Source organism: Ischnura elegans, chromosome 12, assembly GCF_921293095.1.
Source record: "Ischnura elegans chromosome 12, ioIscEleg1.1, whole genome shotgun sequence".
Taxonomy (NCBI): domain Eukaryota; kingdom Metazoa; phylum Arthropoda; class Insecta; order Odonata; family Coenagrionidae; genus Ischnura; species Ischnura elegans.
Genome location: NC_060257.1, coordinates 83,905,357 through 83,921,956, shown reverse-complemented (window position 1 = coordinate 83,921,956; position 16,600 = coordinate 83,905,357). Strand labels below are relative to the sequence as shown.

Below are 16,600 nucleotides of genomic sequence, written 5' to 3'. Positions count from 1 at the left end.
TCAATTTTTTGTTTCAGAAGACCATTGGATGATCCAGTAGATAACAATGCAAGAGTAAGCAACGATTAATCTTGTCCCGTTTTAAGGTAGTAAGAGTGGCATTTACTGAAGCCAAGTAATGTGGTCAGACTACCTATTATCTATGCAAAAGAGTTGCCAAAAAATTTAGACAAAAGAGAACATGACTAAGAATGAAATGTTAGTGCAAATTTGCATCTCAACAAAATAAAAACATCAAAAATTATTTTAACAGGTGTTTAAAGTAGTCAATTTGACTAGATTCAACACTTTGCCAACTTTTACACACTAAACTTTTGATGACACTTTTGACTATTTATACACAATATAAGTGGTAAAATCTAAATAAATATATGTTTTTATGAATACAGCAGACTCCCGATTATCCGCCTGCATTTTATCCGGATTGCGGATTATCCGTGCATGATTTTTCACTCTCGTTCAATTTTTTTCCGCGATATTTATTTAAAAAATTGGACGTAAAATCACTGGAATTAAGGCATTAATGCTAGGATACACGGGGCTTACTATTTCCGTTAAAATCCCCTTCGTAAAATGGAAGCGATCATGTGCTAGCTGCATTTTCACGGGAGCACCGTGTTCCTGATTTCCAAGTGTCACAGTGCACGACCGCGTCCCTTGATCACAGACACACATCCCGCAGCAGTTGCAACTTGTGCGAGACGCGACTGCGTAGCTAGGTGCCTGACAGCGTAGTTTCCGACGTCGAGAATTTGTTTTGAAGCATTCGTGCAAACCACTTTTCTGAACCCGTGATCACACAGCCATGGCTGTGTGGTTATCGAAACCAGGCCTTACATGGAGCATTAATAATACGAGTGCAAACATGTTATCGCCACTAATCGTGAATTGGCGAAGAATGCTCTCAATGAGTCCAGGAAGCACTCTTAAATAACAGAATATTTGCATAAATTACAATATATTGTTTGTTTTACGTAGATTATGAACATTACTAGACATTTAAGAGAAGTTGGCACCTTCCGTGTTTTTTCGATTATTCGTGCTGTTCCTCCCTATCATTAGCCCGGATAATCGGGAGTGTACTGTAATTGAAAGTGTGTCTTTGAAAGGCTGCGTGACCTACGTTTCAGTAAATTGTTGCTACTCTTACGGAGGCACTCCAACTACAGTAAACTTCCGATTATCTGGGCTAATGATGGGGAGGCACTTATAGTAATCGGAAAGCACGGATAACCCAAACTTTCATCTAAAGGTCTTGCAATGTTCATAATTTACCTGAAACAAACAATATATTATTATTTATGCAGTTATTCTCTTATTTTCGAGTCCTTCTCGGACTCAATGAGAGCTTTCTTCGCCAGTTCGCGATATTTTTAGCGGAGCGCGGTCGCACACTGCGAGGCTTGGAAAACAGGAATACAGTGCTCCCGTGAATGCAGCTAGCGAGCGATCACTTCCATTTTACGAAGGGGATTCTAACGGAAATAATAAGCCCAGAGTATCCTAGCATTCAAATGCAGTAATTCCGATGATTTTGCGTCCGATTTTATTTTATGTATACTGCAGAAAATATTGAGCGAAAGTGAAAATCATGCACGGATAATCCGCAACACGGATCAGGGATCCAACTTAACTAAATTATAGAATTCACGGTTTTTTCCACGTTTTCACGGTCTACATTTCATCAAATCCACATTTTTTTTTCATTTTAGGATGAAATATTGATCACGTAAAAATCACCAGCCGCACGTTTACTAAAAATTTTACTAACGTGAAATGCCGGCAATGCTAACGCTTACTCTCGTTACGCATTCGGTAGATAAGAATGTATACATTAGATAGAAATCCATCGTAGCAGTGTAAATGCTGAGATGGCATGAAATCATTGTTTCGCGAGGTGGTGTGTCCCCTTAGGATATTTGAGAGAGATATTAATTTAATCAACTATATATGCCCAAATTGTTTCCATAAAATTAAAATATTCCATTAATCAGATAAATTCCTGTTTGAATCCTTCAAAGGAAATCACAATTACGCGCCAAAATCTTGGGTTTCCTGCTGCATAGGCAACCTAGTCAAACATTCCCGCATTCATCTTTTAGTATTCGAATATTCGAGCAATTATTTAATATTCGAATTCGATATTCGAGTTCGAGAAATCTGCTATTCGACCCATCTCTACACAATACAGTAACACGTACGAATTAATGTCTGTTTGGATGAATGATTTTTGTGGACCGGAAAGGAACATGTACGAATGCATGAACCAAATTAGAACAGGTTCTATTTTCTGTTCATGCATTCACACAAGTTGGGTGGTTACATGGTGCATTTTGGGATTCATTCTTGTGTCTGTACATTTAGACATCAACTCATACGTGGTAATGTACTGTGTAAACAGGCCTTTAACCCTCAACTGGTGACGTGCGGTCTGAGAGACCGCTGCGTTTCTAAAATTATGAATATTTTCTAAATTAATATTTCAAAATATCTATAATTCTCGTTAGCTTCATATTTTTGCGTAACAAGGACATCCCACTCTTAAAATTTAATGTTCCTTTTATTAAATTCTGTAAATTTGCGATTGAATTCGATTAGCGGTCTGTGAGACCGTACGTCACTAACATAAGAAAGCATCAAGAAAGGAAAAGGCTGGATAAATTTCATAGATACTTACTACTTAGCCTTCCAACTTTAACATTTAAGGCTTTTTTTTGAATCTGACGAAATATTGATGCATAAATATAAAAATTATAACTCAAGTGTTTCGGGCATCAGTTTTTGATCCTGCTTCAAATCGCAATTTTTAATGACAAATTGGTTCGTATTGGGAGTGTAAAAATTTTAATATAAGTTTAAGAATAGTGAAGCATTCAAAAATAAATTAAACAAGACAATAACAATAGTGTTGCAAGATTTTATGAATTTTTGATTTATTGCAGTCTCCCAGACACTGGTAGTGTAACAAAAGTTTCACGTCACTGGTTAAGGGTTAAACATTCCAAATATTTATGATGTTCACCAAACAATATACATAAATGTTTGTCCCCAAAATTATGAAGATCTGATGACGAGCTACACTTGTCATTGTGCATATCAGGGGCGCAGCTAGGAATTAAGGCTGGGAGGGGTTTTAGGCGCAACTAATACTGGAGTGTTTGGGGGTATGGCATACCCTCCAGGGTAATTGGGAGGCACGGAGGCCCTCCCCAGAAAAATTTTAGGATAAATAGTGAGTTTTACGGCTTTCTCAGGGATATTTTATAAATCCTTACACTATTCTATAAGTAATATTAATGGAATTAAGTAAAATACATTTAACTTAAAAATTTTCTCCGAGCTCTGGGAGGGGTTTTATCCCCCAAAATCCCCCCCCATCTCGCTGTGCCAATGGTGCATATTGGCATTGAAAGTTCATGACGAGTTAGACTCGTCATTTCAGTGCAAAGGGGTTAAGCCAACAAAATTTGTTAAGGGAATTCTTTTGCAGAAAATCCAAAAAGCTGAAGTATTGTTCAAAATGTACATACCTCCAACTGATCAGCCAGTACAAGAAGAGCCCACAGTTGCTCTGCCCCGAGCACTCCATGGGGATACTGCCCACACTCTTTCCTCCCATCCGGCACCATGTTTCCATCTTGATAAATATTCCATTCCAATTTTAGTTGCCCACCATATATCCACTGTAGAAATAACAACAGCTGCTGTGGAGTAGTATCGTGCACAACAATTTGCCTGCAAGTATCCAAAACAAAAAGAAGACTCTGTATTGTCCGTCATTATTAACAAAATTTGCTCTAAAAAAATGTTGGCTTTACTCTTTCCCCAAAAAATCATGGGTAACTGACATTTTTCCAGATTCAAATGAGTTTTTCTTTTGTCATTTTAACAGCCCTTAACTTTGATAATCAGAAAAAATTAGAAAGCTATAACTTACAGTGGTTGATTCACGGAAAAGAGAATCTTTTCTTTTTCCAGGCAAGAAAAGAGAAATTAGAGCCCGCAAAATCCAAGCATACAAACAAATATATCAATGTATCGCCAAAATTTTAATTTTCTGAAATCAAACCATTCAAATATTGAACATACACTCAAACCTTAGAGTTTTGAAGAGGGAATATTAATGAACGGATAAACCGCAACACGGATCAAGGATCCAACTTTAACTAAATTATAGAATTCACGGTTCTTTCCAGGTTTTCACGGTCTACATTTCGTAAAATCCACTTTTTTTTCACTTTAAGAAGAAATATTGATAACGCAAAAATCACCAGCCGCACGTTTACTAAAAGTTTAACATACGTGAAACGCCGGCAATGCAAACGCTTGCTCTCCTGACATCGCCTATCGTTAGCAAAATTTAGAGCCGGCAAAATCTTGTGAGTGGAAAAATGGAGGGAGGCAGGGAAGCGAAGAGGTGTCTGATTTTTCACGAGGATTAATGAGCACTTTGGTTAACGGTCTTCCAATCACAGCCTTAAGGTATGTGTGTCGTCATGTCGGACCAATGATTGCGCTTCGAATACACGTGTGCAGATAAATGTGTGGACAGTGTCTGCGAGTGACTGACCTTGAAATATGATCGACAAATCGATTTTCCTTTTGATCCGTCAATTGTAGATCACAATCAAGTTTGAGAGGTTTTTAAGGTTTTACGACAAATTTCATGGGTATTTCCAGGTTTTTTCACGGCAGACGAAATAGGGTGGTTTTTGCGTCCGCTTTTATTTATTTTACAAAGATCGCGGAAAAAATTGAGCGAGAGTAAAAATCATGCACGGACAATCATAACCATTATATCACATCATCACAACCATTAAATTTATGTGTTTAAACAAACATGCATTCATTAGTGAACATGTACTTATTATTAAATAATTACAGAAAGCGAGCACTATCGCATGATTTCTACCATGATTCGAGAAGAAACAATGTGATCTCTCTTAATTCAACAGTCACTGAAAATGATTAGGATAGCTAGATATCTTTTTTCTTGTTTACTGTTAGGTATGCTCTCAAGTGGATCAAAATGGCCACAACTAATGATTAACATGAAAATTACAGCATATTAAAGGTGTACAAGAACAAAAATAAGTGTGATACATTTATCGCTGAAAATGTCCTTCCATGAACGCACGTAATCGCGGCTGCATTAATGGTCTCTAGTTGTCTCGGTACGATTTGTGGAGGTAGTTTGGCCATCTCGGGGGTGTCTCCTTGGTATGATAAGTTGAGGTTTTAAGAGATAAAGAGGTTCACTACAAAGAGGTTTAGTCCAGGAAATGAAGCTCACAAAAGTGCAAAACCTTGCAATTTTTTCAAACTGAATCGATTTGCTAAAAAATTTGGGATTAGACTAATTATACCCCCTACTTTAAAATCTATATTATGCTGAAGGGCGCTTTTTATTTTTTAGGGGTGAAAACTACCCCTAAAAGCTAACACTTATAAAATTATATTTTAAAGCTAAATGCGGGTAAAATTTAGTTTAAATTATTTTTATAATTATTTTTTTATGTTTGGAAAATAATTTTAAGTTGTTTCAACCGATAATAATCAACCCTTATTGGGGGTTAACGTAAATAATACTTTTCAAACTGAATCGATTTGCATAAAAACTTGGGATTAGACTAATCATACCCCAATACCGAAGGCCAATTTTTATTATTTAGGGGTGAAAACTACCCCTAAAAGCTAAAACTTATAAAATTATATTTTAAAGCTAAATACGGGTAATTTTTAGTTTAAATCATTTTTATAATTATTTTTTTAGGTTTGGAAAATAATTTCAGAATATTTCAACCCATATTGGGGGTTAATGTAAAAAAAATTATTTACCCTTAAAATATAAATTATTTATCACATAGTATCTTCTCATTCACTTTCTTACTCCTTTTATTATGTATTCACTTTTTTTCTCTGATGATTTTAATCACAGCACAGAAAAGATATAACAATAGGATAGACAGAACAAACTTTGTCATGGTAACATAAACAAATAAATGTAAATTTATGTAGAAATTACATGAAACACTATCAAACGGAGACTGTATGGCTTCCAGTCTTCCCACCACATGCATGCACACATGTCACTGTGAGCGAGAGCACACATACTCACATATGTGTATGCATATATACTATATCTAATGGATATGTGTGTTTATTTTGTAGCAAATTTGAGTGTATTGTTAGCTTCGAACGTAAAGCACACAAAGTATATACTGGTTATGAGGAATGTTATGCTCTGAATTGTGGATTTCGAATTTTTCGAAAATAAGTTTGATTGGTATTTCAAACATAGCTCCTTTATTTTTGATGATAGAAAGTTCATTTGAATAGTATTTTGTAGGGTTTTTACTGACTACGGGGTCATGTGAATTAATTTTTTTTCAAGTTCTTAATTTTGAAAGGGGGAGGAATTTAAGGGTTTAAATAAGGTGGAGCTCCATTGTAAATCTAGGTTTTAATTATCAATATCTCACCAAATATTTATTGTACAGAAAATTTAAACACACCAAAATATTTGAAAATAAAGAGGCTACAATTTAATACTCTTGCATTATTTTCATATCTCCAGTTTTTATGGAGTTATTTTGAAAAAAGAGCATTTTTAACGAAATTGTAGAAAATGGCTTTTCACTTTTACCTGCAATTTTTTCAAAATTTAGAATTGTAAATTAAACAAACTTCTAAGATCAATTAACAATACTTAAATAAAGAGAAATTCTGAAGGGTATTGATCAATTTCGACTAGTGTGGTAATTAGGAGTTGTTTTCACTGATTTTTTCGTAGAAAAAAGTAGGGACTGATCTTATTTTTAATTATAACTCGCTCAAATTTCGTGATAAAATTTTTTTTTTCTCATTTTAAGAAAGTTTTTTAAAAATACTTTTAAACAAATTGCATAAGTTTTCCTCGAAAAATACATTTTTCCCGCTACTTGGTATTCGTACCAAATATATCGCCAACACAAAGGGTTCAAAGACTCTCGCTTTATTCGTCCATTGCATATAGTATATCAACCAAGACTCTCTCTCTAGTTCTTGAGTGCGCTTCACAGCCGCTCAGCGTCACCGCGTGACTTCCCCGTTGGTCATAGGCAACCTCATGCATAGGCAACTTGAGGTCTCCTGCTTAGCATGCACTAGCAATTCCTCGGTGGGTAGGTAGAAGGGTTGGGGGGAGAGCTGATAACGTGGTATGGGACAAGCAAGCAATGGGGTAGGTGGAATGGGAAGTGGGAAGAAAGGTGCCTAGTCATTGGGTGCACTTGCATTATGAACGATTCTTTCATGAATGACACAGCAACGTGAACATTTCTTTCATGAGTGACACAGCAATATGAGCGACTCTCTCATGAACAACACAAGAGTTTGATTAAGCAAGGGAAAAGGTAGAGGGTTTCTGCCGAAAGGAGTTGGGAGCGTTCCACAGAGGAATGAAATTGCATCACAGCAAAACTACACAAAAACAAGGCAGGAGCAGACTCACCGAGACAGCAGCTGTCAGGGGGTCTAAGGTGGAGCATGAAATCCCAGCAGGATCTGGTGTGCATGGCACAGAATAATTCCCTTCACTGAGGCGGTCTTCGCTCTCCTCCTTCACATTGAACTAAAATAGAATGCTGGATATCACTCTTAATCAATTAGGTCAAAATAATAATGACATTTTTAAATTCTTGTATTATAATTGACAATAAAAGGGCAACTGCCTTTTTAAGAACATGTAAGTCATATTACCCCCATATGGGGTGATGCATGCATTGTTAATCTCAGATGATGTAAAACTCCTATCTACTCGTACAGAAACTAGGTCCCTGTGACGTCACGTGGAGTGGCATCGCATGGCCGCCAATCTGGTCTTTTTCAAATGCGGTTAAAATTGGTCATTTCCATTCGCCTAAACTGGGATTTCTAAAACCAAATAATTTGTATATTATGAATACACGGATAGAGGGTAACGAATCGCAGCAACGCCGTTCGTTTTCTTTGATGAAGGAAACTACCTTATTGTGGGACACCTGTAAATTGGCTTAAGCACCTCTCATCCATCAAACTAAGAATGGCACTTTCAAACTGACATTTCAAAACAGCTCACTCACCACAGGATCTTCATCAACTCTGACATCCTGCAGCTTTTCTTGCATTGCCAGCCCAATCACCAAGTGGAGCTCATTCTGTAAAGCGGAGCGTGACTCCAGGCACTGCTCCTTGAACAGCTTGAAGCCAGTTAACTTGTCCAGGCAGACCGAGCACATGCTGCGTGGAAAGCCACCACACAGGTCAACCTACACACGGAAAGAGACAAAAACCGTAATGTGTGGATATGACAGCAAGATGTCAACAACAATAGGGCACCATGTAATAAGCGGTCATGCAAAAAGGTTAATCTTATATGATTCTATCCACTAAGACTGAAATTCACCATGAAAAATCATTTGGTTGAACCGCGATTCGAACCAGAACAATGAGATTGCCAGTCAGGTGCATTACCAGTAACACAAACAACTCATCATCTTCAAATGATTCTCAGACTGAGTTCAACAAACAAGTACAGGATGGGGCAGCACTACTTCCTTCTCTCAAAAGTTAATTACACCCATTGTGTGAATGAAATTTTTTTTATTTGTTTATGATAATGTAGACACATATCTAAAGTTCTGTTTGATGATCACATCAGGTAAATAGGTGCTGTCCCCACACTCCATACACTGAGTAAACAGATTTCTGGTGGTTGTCATGACTCTTGCCAGTGTAGCAGGGCTTATGTTGGTTATTTATTCCTAAACGTTGGTCTTCAAAGGTGGTAGGGTCTTTGGACATTGCAAAAAACATGAGATTTCAACAAATCTCATCGAAAGCAATCACAAGGAGCCGAACCAAACAAATTTTTCTCATACCAACAAAATTTATTGTTGAAAAAAAATTGCTCAAAAAATAGGCCTCATCGGCAAACCAATGCTCCTCACTGTTCAAACGTATGACGGCAACTAATCTTGGTTGGAAAAAAACTTTATAGTTATGCCTCTCAAGCAAGACCACTAGGGATCCGCTACGACATCACTCGCCTGAATGGTGCACATTTAAAAAAAGGCAGTTATGCTGTCGCACCCACACTTTGGCAGACAGAAGTCCTCATCCACAAACAACCCTGCAAGCTGCCTAAAAAGGTGTGTGGTAGGGAGTGTTAGGACACCAGCCGTTAATGTATAAAAAGCAAACAACTAAACAAAATAAATAAAGAGATTAATGATTGCATATTTTATGAGTGCAAAGAGACTGGTCCAAAAAATCTGATTCCTTTTCATTGAATCTCTCATATATGCTTCACGATTGACGTGAGCATTGTGGGGGCCCACCTAGGCGCACAACCCTCAACGACTGCCGACCAGCTGATCTGGGCAGACCGCCCCTGGGCATCAATAAAGACAACTTCATTAAAGGCAATTGTTTCAATTAGGGGTGGATGAGGATTTATTGGTTGAATGTAACTGCAATCTATCAGTTGAGAAAAAGGCAACGAAACTTTTAAAAATCATAAAATATAAGAAGCAAAAGATATTGTTGCCCCTCGCCACTTGCCTTCAATGTTCACTCTTTCTGTTATTGCGACGTTCTTATGCCGGCAGTAGAGAGCGAGCGACGTTTCTTTATGTTTTAATCACTTTAGGAGACTGCCGTGGAGGACGCTGCAGGTGGAGGAGGGGGGAGGAAGCCGGGCAATTCCATTTGTGACGGAATTACCATCAGAGAAAACTATGCAAGAGGATATTTTGTTAAAATTGTAAAATACAAAAAAATTGCAAAACTTCTAACAGTGCATGATCAAAAAACATTGGTGAAGATGAGGCTCATGCACAGAAACAAAATTAGTCATCGAAATACCTTATAAACATGCTCAAAATTAACATGTGAAGGAATTACATATTGCCACGTCAGCCTCTTTAGTGTAATGACTTCATACATCTTCAAAACTCTGCGAATCGAAGTATATTTTCAAGAGTTATAATAAGGCTCTGAATAATGTTTCAAATACTGATTTCATTACATTCAATCATTTAGATTTTGATTTATCAAGATAAAATATTTACAGCCTGAATTTTAATATGAGAGAAAAAGTTGACATTTTCATGGAAATTCTGCAGCCCCTGAAGTAGGTAGGCCAACGCAAGACGACAGGTAGTCACTCGACGTCAGAATTTTCGGGAGTCAGACTCGGTCGTTTGGGATTGTGGCATGCAAGGAAGCCCAGTAAACACGAATAGCTGCAGCAGCGCTGCACAGGGGTTTCACAGCTGCAAGTTCGTTTCCGTTTCAATGAAGCGCGGTAAGAGCGCTTGTGCAGCGCTCTTTCGCAGCGCGCTGGCGAAACATGCAATTGCAGCGCATGCGCAAAGCATGCCTGCAGCACGCTGCTGTAACGCTGCTAATGCGAGTTTGTGCAACAATGCAACAATCCTCCGCTACGCGATTGTTTACCAGGGTGCTTGGGAAGTTTACTGAGTCTATGGCGGCCAACGTTGTGGAACTGTTGATCGTCCTTGGGGATTCTTATTAGGTAAGAATTTATCATCTTCTTTTAAAATGTATAATTTTAGTTAATTTAAATGCAATTCTCCTTGAAATTAGGTAGAATTGGCATTCTAGCATGGTGAATATAAACACATTTTAAGACTTTGTGTTTTTGTTTACATACGTGGTCGTAGTTATGTTCGGAACCATTGGATATAAGCTTTTAAATATTGATTATATAGGTTTCCATTAATAGTGAAATAGGAAATGTGTAACGCATGTCACAGGAAAAGTTCGCAGCTCAAAATTTTTTAGTTAGCCAACCTTTTTAGTAAAATATTAAAAAGATTGTCTAACGAGATGGGCTGACGCGATGATATATTATGCAGTACACGAGTTAAAATTAATGGACATTTCTCATAGCAGGAAAACAACTAGATCCGCAAGCACCTGGTGGGAAAGAAAGAGAGACTAAGCGGCCGGCAACAGCAGAAGAGTTGCATGGTAATATTTTTATCATGTATTTATTTATATAAGTACTGACATAAAGGTCACTTTGTAAACTAACCTTTCCACATTTAAAATTTTAGGGTTCATGCAAGCTCAGGAGAAGATATGGGAAAAGAGATACAGGAGATTAGATGAGAAGGTGAGCATGGCTTTAAGCATGCTCACAGAATTAAAGAAAGAGCTAAAGTCCAAGCCTGTAGTGAATGAAGAGAGCATTTCCGTCAACCGGAAATTCCCTCTTAAAACTTTGGATGATGTAGAGGAGCTTGAGAGGGAACTGTCAGAGGATGTATCTCTCCACAATAACTTGGTAAGGCCTCAATCTTTGTGTTTAATTCTTTTATGATAATTTCAACCAGAATTCCATTGATTACATAATATTTTTCTTTACAGGTTACTCAACTTGCTTGCATTTGTGGTGATGAGGAGCAATCCTCAGTATACAAAATTTTATATTTTGTATTCACTGACGAAGCAGCGAAGCACTTCTGCCTCACCGGAAAGTCTGGAGTTGAGGGGATGAAGAAGAAAAAGTTTATGGGAACGAAAATATGCAGTGTCATTATAGGTGAGTGTCTTCGTGAATTATGTCTATCATTAATCAGTACTCTAATGTATACTTAAAACAGAGTAATCATTAATAAAATCATTTATTGCAAACCTGTGTTTTCAATTAATTCTTGCTGCCCCTCACATACTTTGTAGTACTTGAAGATTGCTATTATCGGCGCAAAAATGGTAGAATGCTGAAATTTAAGCATTTGTATAAATTCTGCCGAAGCTCGACAGTCGTGTCAGATATCGTTCAACTCATTGTTTATTTGACGACAACAATGGATCATTAGTACAACGAGTACAACGATATCTGAAACGACCCTGTGGAGCTTCGGCAGAATTTCATACAAATGCCTAAAGTTCAGCGTTCTACCTTTTTTTGCGGCGATAGTAGTGGCACATTAGGAATGTATTTTCAGCGATTCGGACATGCGTTTGAAGCGATCGTGGCACATTAGCGCAGCGCTCCTGGCATGCTTCTGCAGCGCTTATGACATGCAAAAAAGGGAAGTTTGGGAGTGCTAGACGCGCTGCAGCAGCGCTTTCGCCGCAGCTGCAGCATTTTGTGTTTACTGGGAGGCGCTGTATTTTCAGTATGAGCCTGAGTATTTTCACTTTGTTCTACTTCCTACATTTTTTTTCTTTCATCGTGCTGTCCTTTTCCTTACCCTCCCCTGAAACTCAGTCATGAACATGTGTATGAGCCAGCGAGTAGCTGTCCGTCCCCACCTACTCTGAGAGAATCAGTAAACTAGAATTAAATTATTCCTACCCACAACCTAGCACCCCTCCCCTTTCGAGTGAGGGCGGAATTTACCCACAGCGGCACCCAGCATATTGCCAACAACCACTTAGGACTCCAGGACCAAAGACCTTACTCCTATATATGCTGGAGTATATTTCAGCTGGTTTTTGAAAATGGCTTTAATGAGATGTTTCCTCTCTTAAATATGCTAAATTTTCACACTAAATAGTAATTTTTAATAAAAAATCAACCATATCGGAGATAATAAAAGTAACTTTGCCATTAGAATATGCAACAACTACCCATCAATTAAACTTGCAGCACTTATCATTGTTACAAAAAAAACTAGTCAAAATTGACACATTTTTGGGATTTTTCAAACAATTATGAAATTTATACTACGGTTCCTAATCAACTTTTTTTAAATGTCTTGCAATTTAGCAAAAATAAAGAAACCAATGAAGAAGAAAGAAATTTTCCACACTCCCATCTTATTATTAATATTACCACATTATAGACGACTTTTATTGCTAAACCACTGACTGAAATTTGTAATCTTTCCCTAAGTACTGGTCAATTCCCCTCCAAATTTAAAGTTGCAAAAATTAAACCTCTGTTCAATAAAGGAGAGAAGGAAAACATTGAGAATTATAGACCAATTTCCTTACTTTCAGGTTTCTCCAAAATTTTGGAGAAGGTCATGTATCTGAGATTGATTTCCTTTTTTGATAAATCCTCTGTCATTGACAATCATCAATTTGGCTTCAGAAAGAATAAGTCCATTAATGATGCCCTTTTCTCATTTTCAAGGAATATATGGAATGCCAAGGATAGTGATATTCATGCTGCAGGGCTTTTCATTGATTTAAAAAAAGCTTTTGATACAGTTAACCATGGAATTCTTCTTAAAAAATTATAAACATATGGTATAAGAGGCAATGCAAAGGACTGGCTTAAATCATATTTAACAGATAGGTCACAATATATTGAGATGAATTCATCTGTATCAAGTACAACTTCTGTTATTTGTGGAGTTCCGCAGGGCTCCATTCTTGGACCACTACTATTTTTAGTCTTCATAAATGATCTACCTACAAATGTACCACTCTCCCATACAATACTATTTGCTGATGATACTAACTTAATTTTTAATAACCATAATCCCATTCAGCTAATGAACGAATGAACGAGGTAACAGAAACTACACACAATTTGATGAACTGGCACACCGATAATAAGCTATCTTTAAATGTTAGTTTTATTTAAACTTCAATCTCAGGAAGAAGTAAATAAATTTTAATCCAATAATTATCAGCCCCATAAAAGAACTAAAGGTTAAAAAGTTTTTAGGTATTTCGATTGACTCTAATCTTTCATGGGAGGAACATATTTATAAATTAACTCAAAAACTGGCACAAATATGTTATGCATTCCGTGTACTCAAGGAGATCACTTGCATTCAGGTATTGAGAACTATATATTTTGGCTATGTGCAGTCACTTCTCGATTATAGTATTCCCTTTTGGGGCTCCTCTATCTTCCTTCCAAAATTATTTAAAATGCAAAAAAAGATTATTCGCACAATAACTGATTCTAATGATAGAGCTCCCAGCAAACCTATCTTTGAAAAACTAGAAATCTTACCTCTTCCTTGCATGTATATTCTTGAAACAGTGTCTCTTACTAACAACAACAAGACATGTTTATTAAAAATTGTGACCTTCATAGTTATAATACGAGAAGCCAAAATGCATTCCATGTAAGTCAGCACAGAGTAAATAAAACGATTAAAGGGGTAGATCATCAGGGAAAACTTATGTACAAGAAATTGCCTACCTATATTAAAAAATATCAAAGACTTGATACGGGGCTATGGGGTTTGAAGACTAATTCAATAACGATATAATAATAATGTTTTTTCAGCGGGTTAACACCCAGTTTACAGAAAAGTTTTACAAAGAAAAGAAAAAATTTGTAAGATAGATACATAAAATACATAGGTATACAGAGGACTTTTTATTTGTTTTCCAAATATATGATACTATGATAAAAAAGTATACATAAATTCATATATTTATTTCTCGCAAGGATGTTCGGGATTCAAAGAGTCACTAAGGACAAAAAATCAGGGGATTTAATCAGGGAACATTTTCCATTAAAGGGCTTAACTTATCAGTGATCAGGCTTTCAAGGACTTTACCAATGCAGACTATTTTACTATGGGTCCGTAGTTACTCATATCATACTTATTTCCACTTTTGTGGACAGGGACTACAAATGGAGTTTTGAATTAATCCGGGAATACACCCTTCTCTAAAGACATATTGAAACGAACATAAAAATATTTATTGGAGCAATGGTCAATGGTCACATGATTGAAGCAATGGTCAATCAAAGGTGCCCTATCTCAATGCTGCAGTAGATTTTTAACACTTGGCACATTATCATACCTCATTCATTCACACTACGCCATAAGAATAAACAAACAGCAGTATATATAAACGTAAGTGGAAACGATGTAATAGGAACGCACAACTTAAAATGGACAGAGGCCACGGTAATGCACCTAGTTCGAGAATATTGAATAATTCCATTGAACAAATCGACGCTGGAAAATCAATTGTGACGTTGTCAGAGCAATGAAGCAAAAGGAAAATGTGGCTATAGCCAGGATATATCAACGTTAAATGCAAACTTTATACCTTTCGTGCAATGATCTCATAGATAAATTAACTGATATTCTTTATCGAATTTTAAGTTCAGAGCTAATTTAATCGATAAAACCGTACCATCCCCCTCATTTAAGCCTACGAAGAAGTTGCTATTCATTGCGATTTTCGAGAGGCTGGCAGAAAATTATTCCAAGAAGAATAAATTGACTATATCTACAAAATAATATCACTTATGTGGTATTGGATTGTTAAGTCTGGCATTTAGGGATCACCGAAAGTCATACCATTTATAAGATACAACTTCAAAGAAGAAAATAACATAGGAAACACTTGAAAAATAACATTCCAGGTCATAAACACTAGGCCACAGAACGCGTGAATGTGCAAAAGAGTTTACGGATCATGCAATATTTGCTATGTAAGTACACAATGAAGGAAATAGAACTGGATGAAAAAATGTTTGGACGGTTTATTCCGAGTTGTCATGACAATGAGTTCCTTCAAAGGAAAGTCATTCAAAGAAAATTATCACCTATCGTCATTGTGTGGATATGTTACAAACATCGATTCCGCAATGGTATTGAAATAAGTTTAAGAAATTAAAGGGTAAGGTACGGTGTGTTATAGACAGACCATTCTTCTCACCAAGTTTACGAAAAAAGTTTAATCGCTACTATACGAAATGTATTTCTAACTCCAAACAAAAATTGTTTTCAAGGGATCCGAGATGAACTTGTTCTGTAGGCTTAAATGGTATCTTTGATCAAACAATAACGATGACGCCTTGAAAACATGTGAAATAAACAATAACATAATAGAGATATACGAAACCACTAACCTCGTTTCGAATCAAGTCCGACTTCTGCAGGCAAATGGTCAGGCATTTCGCTCACACTAAAAATATCGACGGGGTTATCACACTTATGCAAGGAAAGCCTGCATAGTCCATGATATAAACTATTTGACATGTTGAATATTGTTTGAGACAGTTTGCTTCAGCTGTTCGGTCTTCCTTCCTTCCTACAATCTCTGTTGAAAATGCAGGCAAATGTAACATATTATGGTGATTTATTTTATACTTCTGTTTAATACTTTACATAACTATTTAACTTTAAATATAGGGGTATCGTTAATGGGTTGGCCAATGCATAAACGATTAATTGAATCTGGTTTTATGCGATACATCCGCAATCATCTGACAAACAAAAGATTTTTTAAAAATGTTGGTATTACTTTACAAAATTTTTATATCTCCTACCATCACCTGCCTCATACTTCCTTCAATCGTTGCCATAGATTTTTTGATATACTTCATTCATTTATCAAATACATATAATCGCTTACGCAAGTTAGAACGAGCGAAACATACCAACCAAAAAAGTCAGCTGAAAAACGATTTTACGCCTTTACATGACGTTTTATGAAACAATGGTACAGATAAAATACCCGCTGTGTAAACGGGGAATTGCGAACGTACTATCGTGATGTGAACGCGCAAGTATAAGTGAGACCATGGTCGCCACATGCGTAGTGTACAAAATAGGCCATTAACCATACAAATGCATAATGGGTAACCTACGAAGGTCACAAGGCCCTCATGTCATAA

The 16,600-nt window shown here is 36.7% G+C and overlaps 1 protein-coding gene and 1 long non-coding RNA gene across 5 annotated transcripts in view; one reads left to right on the top strand and one right to left on the bottom strand.

Moving 5' to 3' along the window:
• LOC124169238 overlaps window positions 1-16,273 on the bottom strand; it is a 34,023-nt gene extending 17,750 nt beyond the window's left edge. Inside the window, exons 1-4 of one of the 4 annotated variants that reach the window (XM_046547793.1) lie at window positions 15,833-16,273; window positions 8,103-8,288; window positions 7,493-7,612; window positions 3,531-3,735 (exon numbers count right to left, since the gene is read on the bottom strand). In XM_046547793.1, coding sequence (XP_046403749.1) covers window positions 3,541-3,735; window positions 7,493-7,612; window positions 8,103-8,258 — 471 coding nt within the window. In that variant the 5' untranslated portion in view covers window positions 8,259-8,288; window positions 15,833-16,273 and the 3' untranslated portion in view covers window positions 3,531-3,540. Of the gene's footprint in view, window positions 1-3,527; window positions 3,736-7,492; window positions 7,613-8,102; window positions 9,771-15,832 lie in introns of those variants that run through there. The other 3 variants (XM_046547791.1, XM_046547789.1, XM_046547790.1) reach the window with 3 other exon arrangements.
• On the top strand, window positions 10,518-11,182 carry LOC124169239. Its single transcript, XR_006867060.1, has 3 exons — window positions 10,518-10,558; window positions 10,939-11,016; window positions 11,103-11,182. It is a non-coding gene; the product is annotated as an uncharacterized LOC124169239 (long non-coding RNA).
• Window positions 16,274-16,600: the final 327 nt, after the last annotated feature.